This window comes from Pelodiscus sinensis, chromosome 28, assembly GCF_049634645.1.
Source record: "Pelodiscus sinensis isolate JC-2024 chromosome 28, ASM4963464v1, whole genome shotgun sequence".
Lineage (NCBI taxonomy): Eukaryota > Metazoa > Chordata > Testudines > Trionychidae > Pelodiscus > Pelodiscus sinensis.
This window is the reverse complement of record NC_134738.1, coordinates 15,017,392-15,035,409: the sequence shown is the minus strand read 5'-3', so window position 1 is coordinate 15,035,409 and position 18,018 is coordinate 15,017,392. Positions and strand designations below refer to the sequence as shown.

Below are 18,018 nucleotides of genomic sequence, written 5' to 3'. Positions count from 1 at the left end.
TTCATAGGTTCCCGGTACATTGAGCTTTTCAGGTAGGCAGAAAGTGAGTAGAAAAGACTGCTTACTGCCTGTTCCTCTCCTACTTTGGCTTTGCCTTAGAGTGGGGATACTCAACTTTGGAAGCCCCAAGAGCCACAGTGATGCAGCACATGCTGAGGGCTGCAACGTAAGTGTTGTTGCCTATATCTATCTATCTATATATAGCTTTTCGCACAATGCCCCGGCACTCCCCACACCTCCTCCCTGGGGCTAGAAACACTGACACCCTGTTACCCGTCAGTTCCAGCCAGCCCGTCCTCTTGTATCTTTCAAATGCTCACCCCTCCTGGGAAATGCCTCGCTGTTGTGGAGCATGTTCCCAGTGGAGGCCATGTTCAATGGATCCCACCTGCGGGCCGTGGATTGAGCCCCATGTAAACCCAAACTGCACTGTGGGCCATAAACGGGCGGTATGCAACCCAGGGGCGGCATGTCGAGTAGTCCTGCCCTAGAGGGATGGGAACTGTCACTATCTGCACTGAGTCCATGGTCAACACCCTTTCTACACTGGTTGTCATGCAGTGCTTTGGGCAGTAACTTTCAGATATTTCTCTGTCTCATAGATAGGCTCTGTCGACTTATGCTGCTGAACCATGGGCTGGGAAGCCTGAACAACAAGTTCAGCAGCATATGAAGACTGTGCCTATTTATGCGCTAGAGAGTTACTGCTCAAAGCATTCCATTAGAACCAGTTTCGTAAGGGTGTCAGTCCTTCAGGAGCACTTTAACTGCATTGACCTTTAAATCCTCTTCACTCTTTGGTCAGTGTATCTGGGCAGCAAGAACAAGGTGGGAGAACAATCAGTTTTCCTTTGTCTCAGTCAGATCACTTTGGCCCGATGTATTTGCCTTGTAAGGAGAACTTGCATCCCACCATAATAGCCTCCTTAATATTTCTCTCAACCTCTACTCCCAGGCATTGTTTCCTTCAAGCCATGGATCAAACTAGCTATTAAGGTCCTCTTGCAGTCAGACTGAATGGTTCTCTCTTCTGCCAGGGCCATCAGCAGTAATGCACTAGGAAACCTCGAAGCCAGCACTGAATAGAAATTAACTGATACTTTCAAGCATTTCAACCTTGTGTAGCTCTAATGAGGTATTGTAGTGACTTGGAAGAAAGCTACTCAAATGGCCACTCTCTTGCAGCAGCTGCTTTCACCTGGACTTTGCTGGAGGAGGTAAATCAGAGCTGTCTACATCCTGGGAAGCAGGGTTTGTGGTTTTACTTTCACATGAATTCTCTGTGGCGTAGTGGGGGGCTGTCTGCTCTGTAACCCTGGGGTCTCCCTGTGCTGTGATATGTGATTCCCACTGACTCACCCACATGTGTGTTAACCCAGGCACCTAGGCTCAGCTTGAGGAGATAACGGGATTCCCAGGGGGAGAGAGACAGGGAGAGAGGCGGAGACCAACACCAGGTTTCGGGGGAAGGCAGTTGCTGGCTGCAAAACATGAAGGAAGCAGCCTTAGCTGAGGGTCTTGTGATGATAATGGACCTCCTAATCCAAGGGGTGTGAGGCCTCCTGGTCCTGCCTCCTGAAACAGCATCCCGTCTATGCTGGGCTGTATCCTGGAGGCGCAATAAACCCTTTCTATACGGCTGGTTGGCAGAGTCTCATCTTGCTGCAGACGGGGTGCAGGATCAGGGGGTACTTGATGTGCCACTATATTATTTTACTGTCAGATCACTGCTGATTTGCACTCCATCACTGCTCCGGCTCGAGCAGGAACGCCTTGAATCAACTGTGCAAGGCTCTTCAAGCTCTAGGACAGGGGTGTCCAAACTTTTTTCAAAGGGGGCCAGATTTGAAGAAGTGAACATGCGTGAGGGCCGTCCCCGCACTCTCAGCCCCAAGGCGGAGGGCCCGCAGGGTTGGAGGCGGGCGGAGAGCGCAGGGCACGCCGGCCTCACGGCAGCCCGGGGGCAGGGCGAACCCGCAGCCGAGTGGGGGAGCGGGGCTGCGGATGTGCCCTACAGGGCAGGCTTTAGGACCGCGGAGGCCATGGGCGGCGGCGGTGGCGGCGCGGCTGGAAGCGGCGCGCTGGGCGCGCCAGTTCAAAAGAGCGCCAGGAGAGGGGGAGGAAGCGGGGGCCGTATTAAATCGGAACACGGGCCGCAATTGGCCCGCGGGCCGGACTTTGGACATGCCTGCTCTAGGAGATAGGGTTGCCAGGTGTCCAGTATTTGGCTCAACAACTTTGGTTCCCCCCCCCCCCCCCCTGCTTTTTTTCCCTCAACCAATTTTTTTCCTCACCATGTTCAGTATTTTTTGTGAAACTATCTGGCAACCCTACTAGGAGAGACGGGGAGGAACAGGGTTGGAGCACGAATCAGCGGATTTGTGACACTCCAAAAGTGCTGAGGGCAAGGAGTAGAAGTGCAGGGCCCTAGTGTGCAAGAGGCCCATAGAGGAAGGGGGCAGAGAGGGGGTGCGCAGCTCACAGGCTGACCACCACTAGTCCTGGCGCTCACTGAGGTGGAGGGCTGTTCGTGCAGCCCACTCACTGTTCTTGGTTGCCCTTCACTGGCTTACAGCATGAGCCAGGTCATGGCTTTTGGGTTCTCTGCCTGGGACCTGAGTCAGGCCCTTTGTGTGTTCCCTGTCTCCCATTCTGCTAATGCCCGGACTCAAGCACAGTTCAGTTGCTCCCTAAGGTGTGGCAGCTGTAAATGCAAAGCGAGCGTGCCATCTGCTGGTCGACCCTCCATGTAGCAGACAGCCAACCCATGCCCTCTCAAGATGGGAATAGTGTCTAGACTGTTGAAATTAGAGAAGTATCCGGGGGGGAGGGGTTGCAGGAATTGCTAAAGGATTAACAGGGTACAGGAGCTGCCCTAGATGAACTGCTGGCAACTGGCGCTCTAGGCGAACCACACGATTGGTGTGCGGTCGGTGTCCGTCCCCCCCCCCCAAACCCTTCAACGGCCATTTATCTTGGTGTCCTAGGCGACGGCCTAGTTTGCCTGTATTGACGGGTGCCACGGAAGGGGTAATTAAATGTCAACTACTTGTAAGAGGCGGTATGAGCTTTCATGGGCACAGCCGCTCATGATACCATCTCCATGTGTTGGAGCTCCAGGGGGTAGCCGAGTTAGTCTGTTACAGGAAAACGACAACCAATAGTCCGGTAGCACTTTATAGACTAACAAAACATGCAGATGGTGTCATGAGCGTGCGTGGGCACCGCCCACTTCTTCAGATGACCCGAGTTAGTCTGTTACGGAAAAAAACAACACACGGTCCGGTAGCACTTCATAGAGTAACATGGTCTGTGCGTCTAGAAAGCGCTCCCAGCCCCACTGCTGTTTTCTGTGCAGCTCACTGGCTACCCCCTGCGGCTACCTCTAAGAGGTTTGCCTTCCAGGAGCCAGAAGCTGCAGGGGACCGTGGGTCACAAAGGAAAAGCTGGGATGGGGGGAAATCAGGGGAAAGGTATTTTTAGAGTCGCTTCCCCCTCTCTGCCCATCCCTGGGCTAGCCCGGTCCGGGGGGGCGCCCCAGGCAAAGCCCCGAGCAGGGGCCGGGCGCTGCCCCCCAGAGGTGGCTGCATTGCAGCTGCGGTCACTGCCGCGGAGGAGGAGGAGGGGGGGGGGGCACTGGCACCGCCGCCGGCCGCTTCCCTGCAGCGCCCCCTGGGGCCCGCGCGGCGCGCTGGCGGGCGGAACGCGGGTGGCGGGGGAGCGGCCTCCGCTCGGACGCCGCGGCGCGACGGACCGGAAGTGACGGCGGCGGCCGGGCTCTCCCCGCGGGCAGGTGCAGCGCTCTAGAGCCCCCCCCCGCGCGCCGTGCGCCCGCTCGACTTCCGCTGGGCGAGGTGAGCACGGAGGGGGGGCAGGGCACGCGCCGGGGGGGGCCCGTGGTACCCCCCCATTGTAATGCTAAATCCCCACATGCCCCCCCCGGGACCCCCCAGGCTCCAGTCACCCCGGGGGGGGGGCAGCAGGGAGGCGAGGGGCGGGGCTGGGAGCAGACGGGCACGGCCCCCCCCCCCCCCGTACTCAGCAGATGGGGCCTGGCTGCTCCTCCCCTCCTGGTCCTGCTGATGCGGGGGGGGGGGGGGGGGGGCTCGGCCCAGGCAGCAGCCAATGGCGGGTCCGGTGCGGCGGGTGAGCCCAAGGCGGGGGCAGGCGCCGGTTGGTACCTGGGTGGGGGAGGATCCCGGTTAATCCGTTAAACGCTCGGGCTGTGTCTGCACTGGCGCCACCTTGCGCCAAACCGGCCGCTTTTGCGCCAAAACTTGCCGCCCGTCTACACGGTCCGCGGGTTCTTGCGCAATTAAACTGACGTTCTAATGTATGAAATCAGGGCTTCTTGCACCACAACTCCGATGCTCCCGCTCGGGGATAATCCCTCTCGCGCAACTGTTCTTGCACCAGAGGCCAGTGCAGACAGGCAACATGCGCAAGAAACTTAAGAAAGCCCTACAGTTAAAATGGCCATGGGAGCTTTCTTGCGCAAGAGAGTGTCTACCCTGGCAAGGATGCTCTTGCGCAAAAGCACGTGCCAGTGTAGACGTTCTCTTCTGGAAAAGTTTTTGCACAAGAACTCTTCCACAAAAGAGTTCTTGCGCAAGATCATGCCAGTGTAGACGTAGCCTACATTTAACTGGTTAACTGATTAAGCATGGAATCCCAGCGGAGGATCACTCCTGTCTGCGCGGGATGGGATGGGAGCAGGCTGCTAGCTCCTGACCCCTGCACGGGCTGTTCCTCAGTGCCAATTAACCAGTTACCTGTTCACATCCCTAGTATGTGTGGGAGGGGACCTGTGTTACAAATCTGTACCGGGCCTATAAATATTATGCTTGGTCTGATGCAGTTTAAACCTGATTTTTTAAAAAAACAATTTGTATGGAAAACTTGAAGCCACATGACAAGTTTGAATGAAATGGCTGGGCTTGTACAAAGGAAGAGTTTTGTATCTGGCCCAATTCATATTTGCAGGTTCTCAAGATGTCGGGCCCGAGAAAATGCCCTGATTGTGGCTCCTCTGACATCGTGGACGATGCGCATTATGCTCAGAACCAACTGGTGTGCGCTGACTGCGGGTTTGTTCTCACCGAGGGGCTCTTGACAACCACTTTCCAAGATGAAGAGCATTTACAAGGTCAAATGAAAATTCATTTTAGTTTATAGAAGCATGTCAGAATTTGCAGGATTTATGTTGTCGTGAGGATGTGGAGATAGAGATTTTAAAAAACTCCAAACCTACAGCTCTGAGTAATGGGTATTATTTTAATCAAAAGTCTTTTTTGCCCTAAAAACGGTGTGCAGAAAAAAGAGTAGGAGAGAAACTACTGCTTTAAACTTTACAAGGCAACAAGAACAGCAGTCCTGGACAGATGACTCTTAACCCATGATTCTTACCCCAAATCAGCAAGATTGCAAATTTGACTCCCTTTCCCCCAGCTGTATTACAGACAACTAGTCTTGGGGTGGGCAGTAATTTTTGATGGGGGGGCATTCCATGATTTAGGTAAATAGTCAAGGGCCATGCTTTTCTGTGGAGGGGTGTGGGATCTGGGATGGAGGTTGGGTGCAGAAGGAAACTCCGGATTGGAGGGTGGGGTCTGAGAGGGAGTTTAAGTGAAGGAGGAGGTTGTGAGTTGGGGTAGGGATTTGGCATGCAGAGCCCAGGAGGGGTGGGGGTGCAGGAGTAGATTTTGACTTGGGGGGAGGCGTGTAGGAGGATGGTGCAGGGTTTTGGAGGGAGTTGTGACCTGGGGGAGGAGGGATGCAGAGGGTTTGGGTGGTGATATGGGACACAGGATTGGGGATCAGCAGGGAATGGGGTGCCAAAGGTAGGCTCCCTGGACTGTGCTTACCTTAGGCAGCTCCCAGCCAGCAGCCCAACAGGGGCCTGAAGACAGGCTCCCTGCCTGCTGCAGCCCCAGGCTACTCAAAACAACTGGAGGCTTCCTCCATGTGACGCCCTGTGCTTCGTGCTCCTGGGCTAGGTCTGCACTAGCATGATTTTCCGGAAATGTTTTTAACGGAAAAGTTTTCCGTTAAAAGCATTTTTGGTAAAGTGCGTCTAGATTGGCAGGATGCTTTTCCGGAAAAGTACTTTTCCCGGAAAAGCGTCCGTGACCAATCTAGACACGCTTTTCCACAAAAAAGCCCCGATCGTCATTTTCGCGATTGGGGCTTTTTTGCGGAAAACAGTACTGTGCTGTCTACACTGGCCCTTTTCTGGAACAGTTTTCCGGAAAAAGACTTTTGCCCAAACGGGAGCAGCATAGTTTTTCCGGAAAAGCACTGATGATTTTACATTAGATCGTCAGTGCTTTTCCGGAAATTCAAGTGGCCAGTGTAGACTGCTGGTAAGTTTTTCCGGAAAAGTGGCTGATTTTCCGGAGTAACTTGCCAGTGTAGCCACAGCCCCTGTGTATGGTGGGGGGGACACTTTGTGCAGTGCCCCTTCCTCCAGGCCAATCATCACAGCTCTCATTGGCAGCGTAAAAAGTCCCCCCTCTCCTCTTCTCCCCGCCCCCCTCCATTGGGCATGCCTTAAGGGAGCCGCCAACCGTTTTGAGCAAGCTAGAGCCTGCCTTGGGGTCTCAGTGACCTGTGGGCCAGATCAAAAGGCTTGGTGAGCCGGATTCAGCCCACGAGCTGTATCTTGCCATCCCTGCACTAGTCCTGCTTAGGGGAGCTCCTGCAAGCTTCTCTTGCGTCTCTAGTCCTGGTTTTAACTTGTGCTTCCCCAGCCTACAGGGACATTGCTTTGGCTGTCTGCTGTAACATTCTGCTCCTGTTTGTGTGAAAATGCCAAAATATAAAATTGTGACTTTTTTGAAAATGGACTCACTCCATCACCTTTCGAAGGAAAATAATCCTGACATAGCAGCCATGAAACCTGCCCTTGAGTCGTATGAGACACAAGCAGGTTAAAAAATCATTCATTAAAAAACAAACGTTCTTGCCTTTTGTTGCAAATAGAATCCTGGATACTATGGGTTTGTTTAGCTGAAAATGAAAATACACCGATCAGTTTCATTTTCTGACACTCATGCTGCAGTGAATACTGTGATGTTTGTATTACATCAACTGCAGATTTTTCTTACATAAGAACGGCCCGATGGGGTCAGACCAAAGGTGCATCCAGCCCAGTGTCCTGTCATCTGACAGTGGCCAGTGCCCGGTGCCCCAGAGGGAGTGAACAGAACTGGGAATGATCAAGTGATCCTTCCCTGTCACCCATCCCCAGCCTCTGGCAGAGGCTAAGGACACCATTCCTGTCCCTCATGACTAATAAGTATTGATGGGCCGATCTTCCATGACTTTATCTAGATCTTTTTTGAACCCTGTTAAAGTCCCGATCCTCACAACATCCTCTGTTTAAAACAGGTTTACTAGGAATCTTTAAATATGTCCTGGAAGCATTTCTATTGGGCTGTAAAGATTTTGTACAAGATTATCGTTTACAAATGTACATTTTAAAGCAAAATTATTCTGACACAAATACCCATGTTGCTTAAAGGCAAGTGGCTATCATCAGTATCATCTTGCTCTCTTTTGTTTCATAAACTTTATTTGCAGATTTCATTGTTGACTCCCTTAAAGCAGGGTTGATTGTGAGGAGGATTGTGTTTATGCTATATAGATTAACTGGATCAGATATGTACTATGTGTAGCTCTCCTTTCCCCGAGGTGAGGAATCAATGATCCACATGAGTTGTGGCAGAAGATCTCGAAGAGCTACAGTGTAGCAGGCCTCAAGCTCATTTATGAAAGAATTTCTGTAGTCACTGCAGTAGATCTATTTATATTGTAAACTGGCAGCAGCGCCCTTTGCTGGCAAGTTACAGAGAATCAAAGACTCCAACCATGAAGACTGAACACAGTTCACCCTAGAGAGTCTGTCTTTTAGTTCAGGATTGAGGCAGAAGGCCTGGGGCAAGCTTGAGAGAGTCTCCACTGTTGTCATCTGTGGTGCCTATGCTGTGAGCATAAAGAGAATTACCAGCTTTGGAAATTGAAATCTGGTGCCTGCAACTGCCCCAATCCTAGCTCTCGCCCTCCTCTCTATGCTGGAAATGACTGCCTTGCCTGGTGCTTCTTGTTTTCCAGAAGTGACGTATTCACGGAGCACTGGGCAGAATGAGCAGCTGAGCCGCTGTACGCAACGAGGTGAGAGCTTTTTTTGACTGTTCCTTTCTTGCCGCACTGAGCCGCTGGCTGGCTCAGAAGAGACACGTCTCAGACTGCGCCATCTCCTCCTCTTCCTCTTCCTCTTCCTGAAAGCCACAGGGAGCCTCTGTCTTTTCACACGCAGCTAGTTCTGAGCCCTGGGGGGACCATTGGGAAAACTTCCCCTGCTGCATGAAGAGAAATGGGCTAACGTTGCCGGGTGCAAAGTATCAGAATGAAGTTGCCCCACTGCCGTGCTGCTCCCGCCTGGCTTTGGCTGAGTGCTGTGGTACCATGGGGAGGCGCGTTCCAAGAAACGTTTTGTGCAAATGTTTAAAATCCTGTTTAATTGGCTAACCGGTTAAACCAGTTCACCGATTAACGAGGACATGGGTGGGGGCTGCTCCAGCCCCACTGCCTGTTAAGCTGGGGTGTAGCAGCCCTCATCTCCCACTGCAATCAGATGCTGCTAGCGCCCAACCAGACAGCCTCTGCCTGTGGGGTGTCCAGGCTCCCCGTGGACAGAGGCTGCTCCGGACGACCAGCATGGCCTCTGGTTGGGCCATGAGCATGGCCGTAGGCAGGGAGCTGCAGCCCATCGGTCAACCGCCTCCCTACGAATGTTAAAACGTAGCCTGGTGCTTTCCCACAGGGATCAAGCGTGTCCAGGATCTCTGCAAAGTCCTGCGTCTCCCGGCGGTGTTTGAAGACACAGCCCTGTCCTATTTCCAGCGAGCAATTAAGCACCCCTCCTTCCACTTGGTCCGCTTGGAGAAGAAGGAGATTCTGGTGGGCTGCTGTGTCTTTGTGACCTGCCGGCAGCACAACTGGCCCCTGACCATGGGCACGATCTGCTCCCTGCTCTACGCAGACAAGGAGCTGTTTGCCAGCGTCTACCTAGCTGTCCTGAAAGAGCTGGAACTGGACGTGCCAGCCCTGAGTCTGATGGATCTGGTGAAAACGCACCTCAACAGGTAATGTGACCCCTGGGGGGTGTTAAGGTGTTTCTTTGGGTAAAATGGACAGTGTGTTTGGTAGGCTCCTGGTCATTCCGGACATCACCCCTCCCCTTGCAGCAGATGGACTTACTGATCTGACGGCTTCCTGCTCGCCAGTCCCCAGTGCCGCATGATAGCTAACGGTCTCTCTTTGCTCTCTCAGTTTCAAGCTGTTCCAGAGTTCAGCCAGCATCCCTGCCAGATTTGCCGAGGACAAGGACAAGATGGTTGCCCGGACAATCCAGATTGTGGAGCTGGCCAGCGAGACCTGGCTGGTGACCGGCCGGCATCCCATTCCCATCGTCACGGCTGCTGCCTACCTGGCGTGGCAGTCGCTGCAGCCCGCGGGGCGCCTCAGCTGCCCCTTCCCTCGCTTCTGCAAGCTGGCAGGCACCGACCTCCCACCGCCGGCCCACCTGAGGCTGAAGGAGCTGAACGACATCCTGCTGAGAATGGCCTCCCAGCTGGCCTGGCTGCGTGTGCTCCAGGTGGACAAAAAGACTGTGGTCAAGCACATCGGGGACCTGCTCCAGCACCGGCACTTCCTGGTGAAAAGCTCCTTTAGCTCGGGAGACGCTGAGGCTTCCAGTGCCACCGCAGCGGGCCAGGGCTCTGAGAGTTCCCCGCGTGTGGCAGGGTGCGCTGGCCAAGCGGAGGGCTGCCCCCCGGGGGGCAAGCAGAAGAGCAGCACTGGCCAGAGGCCTTTGCTCCCACCGTGCCTTCTCAACCCCAGGAAGAGACTTCGCACAGCAGCCCCGAGTCCTGCGGAGCAGGCAATCACTGGGGATGAGGCCATTTCAGACAGCGAAATAGAGCAGTACCTGCGGAGCCAGGAGGAGATGCGGGAGTTCCGCAAGGCCCAGGCCCGGCACTGAACTGACCCTCCCCCCAAGCGCAGCCCAGCTGTCTCTGCTGGCTGACACTCTTCTCATGGGAGAAATCGGCTGTGCTGGGGGGAGGCGTTGTCGTTAAATGGCAGCGTCTCCTCGTTCTGCTGGGGCAGAAACAAGCCACCCGAATGGCTTCGTGAGCAGGACTTGCACAGGGAACCGGTTCCGGGTTAGAAATAGCCATCCTGGCTGCCAGACGCGCCGGTGGGACTTGCTCTTACCAATTCACAGTGAGTTCCTGTGTTGAAAGCCAGATGGTCTCCAGCATCGCCCGGTGCTGCCTTTACGCCTGAGTCTGCGTCTGTGCGCTCAGCCAAGGCGGCCGGAGCCTGGGTAAGTGGGTCTAGCTTGCCTGTCCGTAGAAGCATTCGGATTCCTTGCGGTTGTCTCCGGGTGGGACACTTCCAGTTTGGCAAAAGGGCTGCGGCTGCGGCTGGGGCTGATTGCTTTGCCTTTCCCAGAGTCATTTGCATGAGGCAGATCCCTGCATGGGTCAGCCAGTGCGTAGCTCAGGACGGCTCCGTGCCACCCAAGCTCTGGATGAATTCTCCTCGGCTAAGACTGGGGCTCTGCATCAGCCTGTGGCGGGGAGGAGTAACACTGGCCCAGAGCAGCCCCGGCTAGCCCCCTGTGGTGGTTGTGACGGAACAGAGCTGCCACTCTCCTTGGCTGTGACGGTTTTTCCAAAGCGCTGCCTGGTTCCCTTGCTGTGCAACACAAGCCCCGTTCCTGAGAGGCCCCCCGTGGTCGGGGTCTCGGAGCCCCTAGCGTGGGTTGGATAAGGGAGTCGACCCTGCTGCCACTGGCAGGCAGCTAGTGTTCCCCTCTGACCGTGGCCGTTCCGTTGCTTATGTGGCTGCGGGAATGTGAACCCTTTCTCGGAACGACTGTACGGTCACATTAAAGAAAAGCAATGACTTGGCTGTGCTGAGGGCTCTGTGGTGTCGGGCCGAAAGACAAGCAACCTCACTTCGCGGTAGATTTGCAAATCTTTAATATATTAAAACAAAACAAATCTGCTAGAAAATTCTGTTTATATAAAAAAATGCAACCCCCCCCCCCCCCCTTTTAAACACATTTTCTTTGGTACTTTCCCCCCTGCTCCCTCCCCCAGTATATTGCAAGAAGCTCTGTTGATATGTCATTTGCTTGTAGTGTAAACAGACAAGGTAAGTGTAATGCAAAGCGTTTCGATAATACTGTCACAGTGCAGCAAGCGTACAGCAAGGTCAGCGTCAGCGAGAGTGCAGGCTGCGGCCTCAGCGTCGGATCCCCGTTGCGTTAAGTACAACGCATGTTTAAGAAAGTAATTTTAATCATGGGAAAGTCTAACAAGGCGGCAGTACAAGCCCCCCGGGTATTTCAGCGAGTTGTGGCCTTCGGAAGGGAGGAAGAAATAGAGCGAAATCTTTAAGTGCTTTATAATCCATTAACTCCTGCAGCTCCCCACCCCACATCTGAGACACGGCATGGACGTTGACGTGGCTTGTGGCTGAATGCTAGCCCCCTGCGTGCCTTCGGGCACCTCAGTCCATAGCTAACCCTCCGGCCCCCAGGAGGTAGGTGAGCAGGGTTGCCCACTTGTACAGGTGCAGAGAGGTGGTGACTGGCCTCTAGCCAACAAGGGGAGGCTGTAGCGGAGCTGGGCTTGGCTTCCTGGCCAGCGTGTCCCACTCTTCTAACTCTCCTTTTGATTTCAAGCGGGACAAAAGCAGCCAAGTTGGGGGAGCAAGACTAAGGTCCCGGGTCTGCCTGCTGACTACTGGAGTGAGGGCGAAATGTGTTCTGGGAACTGTGCCTCTCAGCTGACCTGTGGTCAGAACGCCTCTGGAAAGGCAAACCCACGTGCTGTGAGGGGAATGTGGGCCGGACCGAGGGCTGCCCTGTCCCCTACCCGCTGGCTGTGGGCCGGACCGAGGGCCGCCCTGTCCCCTACCTGCTGGCTGTGGGCCGGACCGAGGGCCGCCCTGTCCCCCACCCGCTGGCTGTGGGCCGGACCGAGGGCCGCCCTGTCCCCTACCTGCTGGCTGTGGGCCGGACCGAGGGCCGCCCTGTCCCCCACCCGCTGGCTGTGGTGTGACATTACCGGTGTGGGAGGAGCCAGTTCAGCGCCCCAGGGGCTACTGATGTGCTGTTTGCCCCGTTTCTATAGCAGCAGGCAGAGCGAGGCTCCGGGCACCCACCAAATAGGCACATGGGGTGGAATTGGCAGCAAATCTCACTAACAAAACAGGAACATGAAACTTACTGCTGGGGCCGTGTTTTGAATAGAAACTTTTTAGGAGACATTCTTCTATAAACATTTGACATAAGGCTTCTTGTCCGCAACCGGCTCTGGGCCCCATCTGTATTTACCGTAAGAAGCTGCTTTATACTTTGCACTAGAAAGAGGGTACTTGATTTTCTTGGCTCTGCACTTGTTTTTCCAGTACAAGTACCAGCCCTTTTAAAAACATGGGAAGGCGGAGTGGTGTGGCTGTACACTTAACTCATTCCGCTTTCCTGTGTGCTGGTGTAACCGTGTGGCATCTGCACACTCACGCCACTCGGATAGCAAGATCCTTTTGGCTTGACAGAATCACTCCTGGTCCATCGAATGTTCTTTCCTCGTGGTGCTAGACGGAGTAGACTCTGACTTGTTACTGGCATTACATGGTTTGCTCCAAGAGCAAAACTGCCCGTTCTGTACATGCTGAACGGGATTTAAGGACAAGTACCTTTATCTGCCCAGTTCTTTGGTTCCGTGCCTCCCTTCTTGAGTGGCTAGCAGGGCGGCTCTCCCCACTTCCACACCTGCTATACAAGACTGAAACATCTTTCACGCCGAATGTAACTTCTGTAAAAATAATGCCCCCACTTTTCCAGTCACGGCAGCCAACAACCATTTTGCATAGCATGGCCCTCTGAGGTTCCTGAACCTTGCTCGGGAGCAGTTTTCTTGCAGTGATTTAGTGTCTGTCAGATGCAGACGATTTGAGCTGTTTCTTATCTCACCTCTGGTTCATTTTTCACTATGGCTTTTACTTTGGTAGCTCAGTAACCCACAGGGCTAAATATACATCTGTTGTGAAGATCTTTGCGATTTCATGCTCTTTCTGAAAGCGTTTTCAGTGAGGCTGAAACAGACACGTCTCTCCGGCAGCATCTTCCCCTGAAGGAGCTGGTTCTGAGTGACCAAAACGCGTCGCTCGTGTAACATGGAGGCGCTTCCATCAGCTACCGGCCAGTCCACGCATATATACATCCAATAATATAGATTTGAAAAATAAACACTTTTCTTCGGTATATTTATAAAATAGCTGTAGATTCAGTCTCTCCAGGCATGCAGAAGTGATTAATAAGATTGTTCCTCAGCAGCCTGCATGGCTGTGATTGTCTGTCGCCTTAGGATCTCAGCGCTCCGGGGTCCCCCGCCCATGGAGAGTCGGCTGTGCTGGGCTCTGACTCTCCATTACCAGCGCCCGGGGGGGCTGCACCGCACCGCTCCCTGCCGACTGCCAGAGGATTAGAACAGTCTGGACAGGAGCGCCCAGCCGCTGGAGTGCGGGTCTGTGTTGACACACCTGGACGCTGTCTGAAGGTTGCATGCGACCTGAACGCGCCATCCCCCGGTCCCCCAGGCCCCGGCCGAGCGTGCGGAGGACCACGCTAGGAGACTGTAGCTGCCCGGGCCCTTCATCCCTCACACCGTCGTCTCGCTCTTCCAGAGGCCCGTCTTCATGCCAGCCGTGCTCTCCGCGCCGGGGAGGGTTATGTCGTACTTGCTGCCTTTCAGCGCCCCGTTCTGGCTGGCCACGTTGAGCGGGTAGGAGCGCCGCTTCGTCTCCTTCTCAATGGCGTGGGCCTGGCGGAGGTTGTCCCTGCTGGCGCTTCTCCTCTGAGCTCTGCTGAAGTCGGGCACCTGCTGGCTGCTGCTGCCCCCGTCGCTCGCTTCGGACTGGCTCAGAGCAGCCTCCCCGTCCTGCGCCGCTGCCGCCCTTGGCCCCAGGCGGCTGTTGTTCAGGGGGCTGTTGCGGCTGCCGCGGTAGCTCTCGGAATGGCTGTTCGGGATGCTCTCGCTGGAGGGGTGGTCTGCAGCAGGCCCCCGCAGCGCCTTCTGGCGCTGGTGCTTCCCCTCCCGGTACTGCTTGGCTCTGCTCTTGTGAGCCCTGCGCCCCGCGTTGCTGGCGTGCCGGGCCGCCTGGGCGTTCTTGTTGTTGGCCGGCTCTGGTTCCTCGCAGCAGGCCGGCCGCGGTGTGGGGCAGCTCTCCGCCTGGCTCTGGGCCACCTGCAGGTTGGTGAGCTTGCAGGGGCCCACGGTGGAGTTGGTGCTGCTGGGCGAGGAAGAGGACTTGAGGGACTGAGCCACCTCCGGGCTGCACCCGATGAAGATCTGCGAGCCCTCCGCGGGGGCCATGCCCGGGTGGACGAAGGCCTGCATGGGTAGCGCGTGCCGGTAGGACGGGCAGCAGGCAGCCCAGGAGCTTTGCACGTCGCGGCGCCGGGCGCAGTGGTGCACGAAGATGAAGAGCCCCAGAGCCGTGGCCGTGGCCCCGTAGAGGCAGCTGAAGACGACGTTCAGGTACCAGCGCTGGGACACGGCCAGCGCCCCGCACGTCCACAGCGCGCCGTACAGGAAGTGGGTGGTCACCAGGGCCCAGAGCTGCGCCTGCAGAGAGTAGGCGCCGTCGGCCTCGGCACCGGGCGCCCCGGAGTGAAGGGTGACGGAGATGGAGCCCGAGTCCGTCAGGAGGTTGCTGCTGCCACCCAGCCTGGGCGGCGTCTCGAGGGGCACGGGAGGCGGCTCTTTCGGGTTCTTCGTCTGGCGCCAGAGGCTGGCCCCCGCGCGCAGGAAGTAGATCCAAGTGATGAGCAGGATGAAGGCCACCGGGACGTAGAAGGCCCCCAGGCTCGGCCGCCACACCAGCCAGCAGCTGCAGGGCGAGAAGAGCGGAGGCGTCTGCGTTGGCTGGGCAGTGCCCTGGGGTTGGGCACCGCGAGCCACACGCAGGGAGGGGAGCTCAGCCGGAGCCAGGCTCGATGGGGCTCCTGGCTTCCTCCGCGAAGCTCCGCCCCAGCCGTGTCGGCAGTGGGGGCTCGTAGGAACAGCTGAAAGGGCTTACAGGGCTAACGTGCCGCCCAGCTCCCTGCTGTCGAGGCCGCTCCTCCCCCTTTGCAAACCAAACTCCTGGCGGGTTACATTCCCAGCCTGGCTTGGAGCCGGGCCCGAACCGATCCCCAGCGCCTGCTTCCAGCTGCCCTTGCCTAGGGTGCTGCTGTGGCTGGCCGGGCAGCCGTTCGCCAGCACCCAGAGGGCAACGCTCCGCTGCAGCCACGGCGCACGGCCCCCCGTGTGTCCGTGGACGGTGGGGTTAGCTTCCCTGCAATCTGATCGCATGCTCCGGGGGCTGCCCCGCCCCCTCTCCTCGGGGGGGCGAAGGGGGCAGCGAGGCGGCCAGGGCGGAGCCGCGCCGGGGGCACTCACTAGGGGTTGTTCTGGTAGTTGTGGATGTTGACGGCCGCGGTGATCCCACAGATGATGAGGGGGATGCCGCCCGCAATCAGGTAGAATCTGTAACGTGAACAAAGCCGGTGTTACCCTGCCCCCCAGGCTGGGTCTGTGGCGCCCCCTCCTCAGTCCCTTCTCCTGGGGCCTGAAATCCTCCAGCGGGGGCGGCCGGCTTGGGGCAGGTTGGAACAAATGTGGCTCTGCCGCCCTGGAGTGAAGGGCTGGGGGCAGAGTCGCACTTTCCCCTCCTTAAAACGGGGGGGGGGGGGGGGGCTGTAAGACACTCCCCACAGTCCTCCCCCACCAGAGCCTGGGAGCCCAGGCTAGTTGATTTGGTTGCCCCCCCCGGCTCGGGTGGGATAAAAACCGAGGAGGTGCAGTGTGTGGGAGGGGGCTGCCAGGAGGTGGGTGCAGGACCCTCGGTGGCCAGATTCGGCCCCTGGCTCAAACGTCCCCCACCCCGGCTTTCAGAAGGAAGGGCTCTGGCTGCACCCCTCCCTGCCGGGGAGGCTTCCCCGTAACTGGCATGCGCACGCGAGCTCACGTCACCGGCTGCGCCAGAGCAGCGTCCCTACCGGAGCATGGGCCGAGGGGCTGGCTGGGGCGCGTCACCTTCTGGCTGCTGCGGGGCCTTCCACGTCGCCGCCTTGTAGAGGACTCTGGCCTTCACGGCCATCCACAGGAGGGTGGACAAGGACGAGTAGTGCAAAATGATGCCAACCTGCAGGGCCAGAGTTACAGCGCATGTAGGGGCGGGCCAGGCGCTGTAGGATCCAGGCAGCTACTCGGGCTGGCTGCAGCCACAGGCAGGACTGTGCTCTGCCAAATGCATTGCAGCCAGCGCGCCCTGTAAGCTGTGCGGCTGACCGGGAGATTCAAACGGGGCCCAGCCAAGTAGCAGAGCGCCCACACCTAGGCTTGTGTTTCTCCTGGTGGTGCACATTCGCACGTGCTTTGGTGCGCATACCAAACTTTATTCCACACGTGGATGGAAAAGATCCGTGGGAACATGGACTGCAGCTGCGGTTTTCTCTTGCAGCTGCGTTGCTCTCGTACGCTGCACTGCAGGGAGCACTTTGCAATGTGCCTCTGGCCTGCAGGAGAGAGCGGTGGGTCGGCCGTTGTCGGCATGGGCCTCTCCTGCACGGACACTGCTGGGCGTGAGGGGCAGGGTCGCAGTCTGGCCTGCTCACCGGAGAACGTGGCGCTTTGCTGCAGCGCTGCGGGGCCTGGGCCTCGCCCTACTTACTGCTTGGCAGACCATGGTGTAGTTGGTCAGCGTGACGCCTCCCGCGAACACGGCCGACGTCATGGCGATGTGGAAGCAGAGGTTCAGCAGCGTGTGCCAGCACTTGCGGGAGACGTGAATGGTGCTGAAAGAGAGGCGGGGGCCGGGCTGTCGTGGCAGGCTGGGAAGGGTTACGGTGCCCTGAGTCCCTCCAGGCAGAGCTGGCCCGGGCGGGTTGGGGCGGGTCCGCAGCCAGGCACTGACCGGAGCGAGGGGCGTTCTAGTTCCCGGGGTGGGGGCTCCCTGCGGACAGCGCTGCCCAGCCCCATGAGAGCAGCTCTCGCAATCTCATGGGCCTTGCTCTACGCACCTGGCTGCAGCGGGAACCCGGCGGCCAAGCCGAATGACTCACGGAAAGTCGCGGCTGAGGCTTCGTTACGATATTTAGTAGTAAACCCTCGGCCACTGTTCCCTGGCTCTGCCTTTCGGCCCCCAGGCGCCAGAGTGCAGCCACCTCTGGGGGGGAGCGCGGCCCGCACGCCCCTCCTCCCCGCGGCGCCAGCTCACCTGTGGTTGCTGATGTAGGTGATGATGGTGGTGAAGAGGCAGAGCAGCAGGAGGGCGGTGCAGGTGTACAGAACGGGGTGCAGCGCCTCCGCCGGGCCCGGCGCCTCGCTGGGGAAATGGCTGAATTCCTAGCGACAGCCACAGGGAGCGTCACGGCCCCGCCGGCTGCCTGCAGAGAGCAGCCGGCCAAGGCCAGCGCTGCGGGGGGAGGGGGTGGCGGAGGGAGCCGTGGTCCCCCCCCCCCCGGCCAGCAGCCCCCTTACCATGAGCACGGCGAAGTTGTGGAGGCGCCGGGCAAGCAGGGTGCTGACGTTGGGCTCACGGTGGGCCAGCTGGCAGCCCTCGGTGCTCCACCCCCCGTAGCCTCCCAGCACCTCGAAGTCCCAGTGGGCAGCCACCGGGTCGGTCCCCTCCCGGGTGTGGCGCAGCGAGACGGCGACGGGCTCCGAGAGGTTACTGACGCCGCAGCCGTCTGGGGAGGAGAGCGGCTGAGCGCCAGGGTCTCACCCCCCCAGGGCGGGGAGGGGGACTGCCTGCCCGCCTCTCATGCCCCCACCCCCGCTGCCCAGCTGAGCACCAGCATCTTGGCCTCCGGGCAGCAGCAACCCATGCCCAGGGGCGGCCCCAGCAGCCCCCATGGGCAGGGCCCAGGCGAGCTGCTCAGGAGGAAGGTCT

General features: G+C 57.5%; 2 protein-coding genes across 6 annotated transcripts in view; one reads left to right on the top strand and one right to left on the bottom strand.

The window, feature by feature from the left end:
* Positions 1-3,701: 3,701 nt before the first annotated feature.
* On the top strand, positions 3,702-10,977 carry BRF2 (BRF2 general transcription factor IIIB subunit). Of its 2 annotated transcripts, none has more exons than XM_075910876.1 (5): positions 3,702-3,854; positions 4,984-5,146; positions 8,113-8,172; positions 8,825-9,146; positions 9,334-10,977. In XM_075910876.1, the coding sequence occupies exons 2-5, from the start codon at positions 4,993-4,995 to the stop codon at positions 10,043-10,045; spliced, it is 1,248 nt and encodes a 415-aa protein (XP_075766991.1). In that variant the 5' UTR covers positions 3,702-3,854; positions 4,984-4,992; the 3' UTR covers positions 10,046-10,977. The 2 variants fall into 2 exon arrangements, with proteins under 2 accessions (XP_075766991.1, XP_075766990.1); XM_075910875.1 differs by lacking the exon at positions 3,702-3,854 and adding an exon at positions 4,120-4,146.
* Positions 9,581-18,018, bottom strand: part of ADGRA2 (adhesion G protein-coupled receptor A2) — a 69,804-nt gene continuing 61,366 nt past the window's right edge. For all 4 annotated transcript variants that reach the window (XM_075910872.1, XM_075910870.1, XM_075910871.1 and 1 more), the window contains 6 exons: positions 17,607-17,815; positions 17,344-17,471; positions 16,798-16,921; positions 16,124-16,269; positions 15,525-15,611; positions 9,581-14,973 (listed from right to left, as the gene is read on the bottom strand). In XM_075910872.1, the coding sequence (XP_075766987.1) occupies positions 13,743-14,973; positions 15,525-15,611; positions 16,124-16,269; positions 16,798-16,921; positions 17,344-17,471; positions 17,607-17,815 (1,925 nt within the window). In that variant the 3' untranslated portion in view covers positions 9,581-13,742. The remainder of the gene's footprint in view (positions 14,974-15,524; positions 15,612-16,123; positions 16,270-16,797; positions 16,922-17,343; positions 17,472-17,606; positions 17,816-18,018) is intronic.

Coding starts and splice junctions, on each gene's coding strand:
- BRF2 (XM_075910875.1), top strand. CDS start 4,126: ATGGCGGGTCCGGTGCGGCGG. Junction 8,173..8,824: donor GAGCCGCTGTACGCAACGAG/GTGAGAGCTTTT, acceptor GCTTTCCCACAG/GGATCAAGCGTGTCCAGGAT. Junction 9,147..9,333: donor GTGAAAACGCACCTCAACAG/GTAATGTGACCC, acceptor TTGCTCTCTCAG/TTTCAAGCTGTTCCAGAGTT.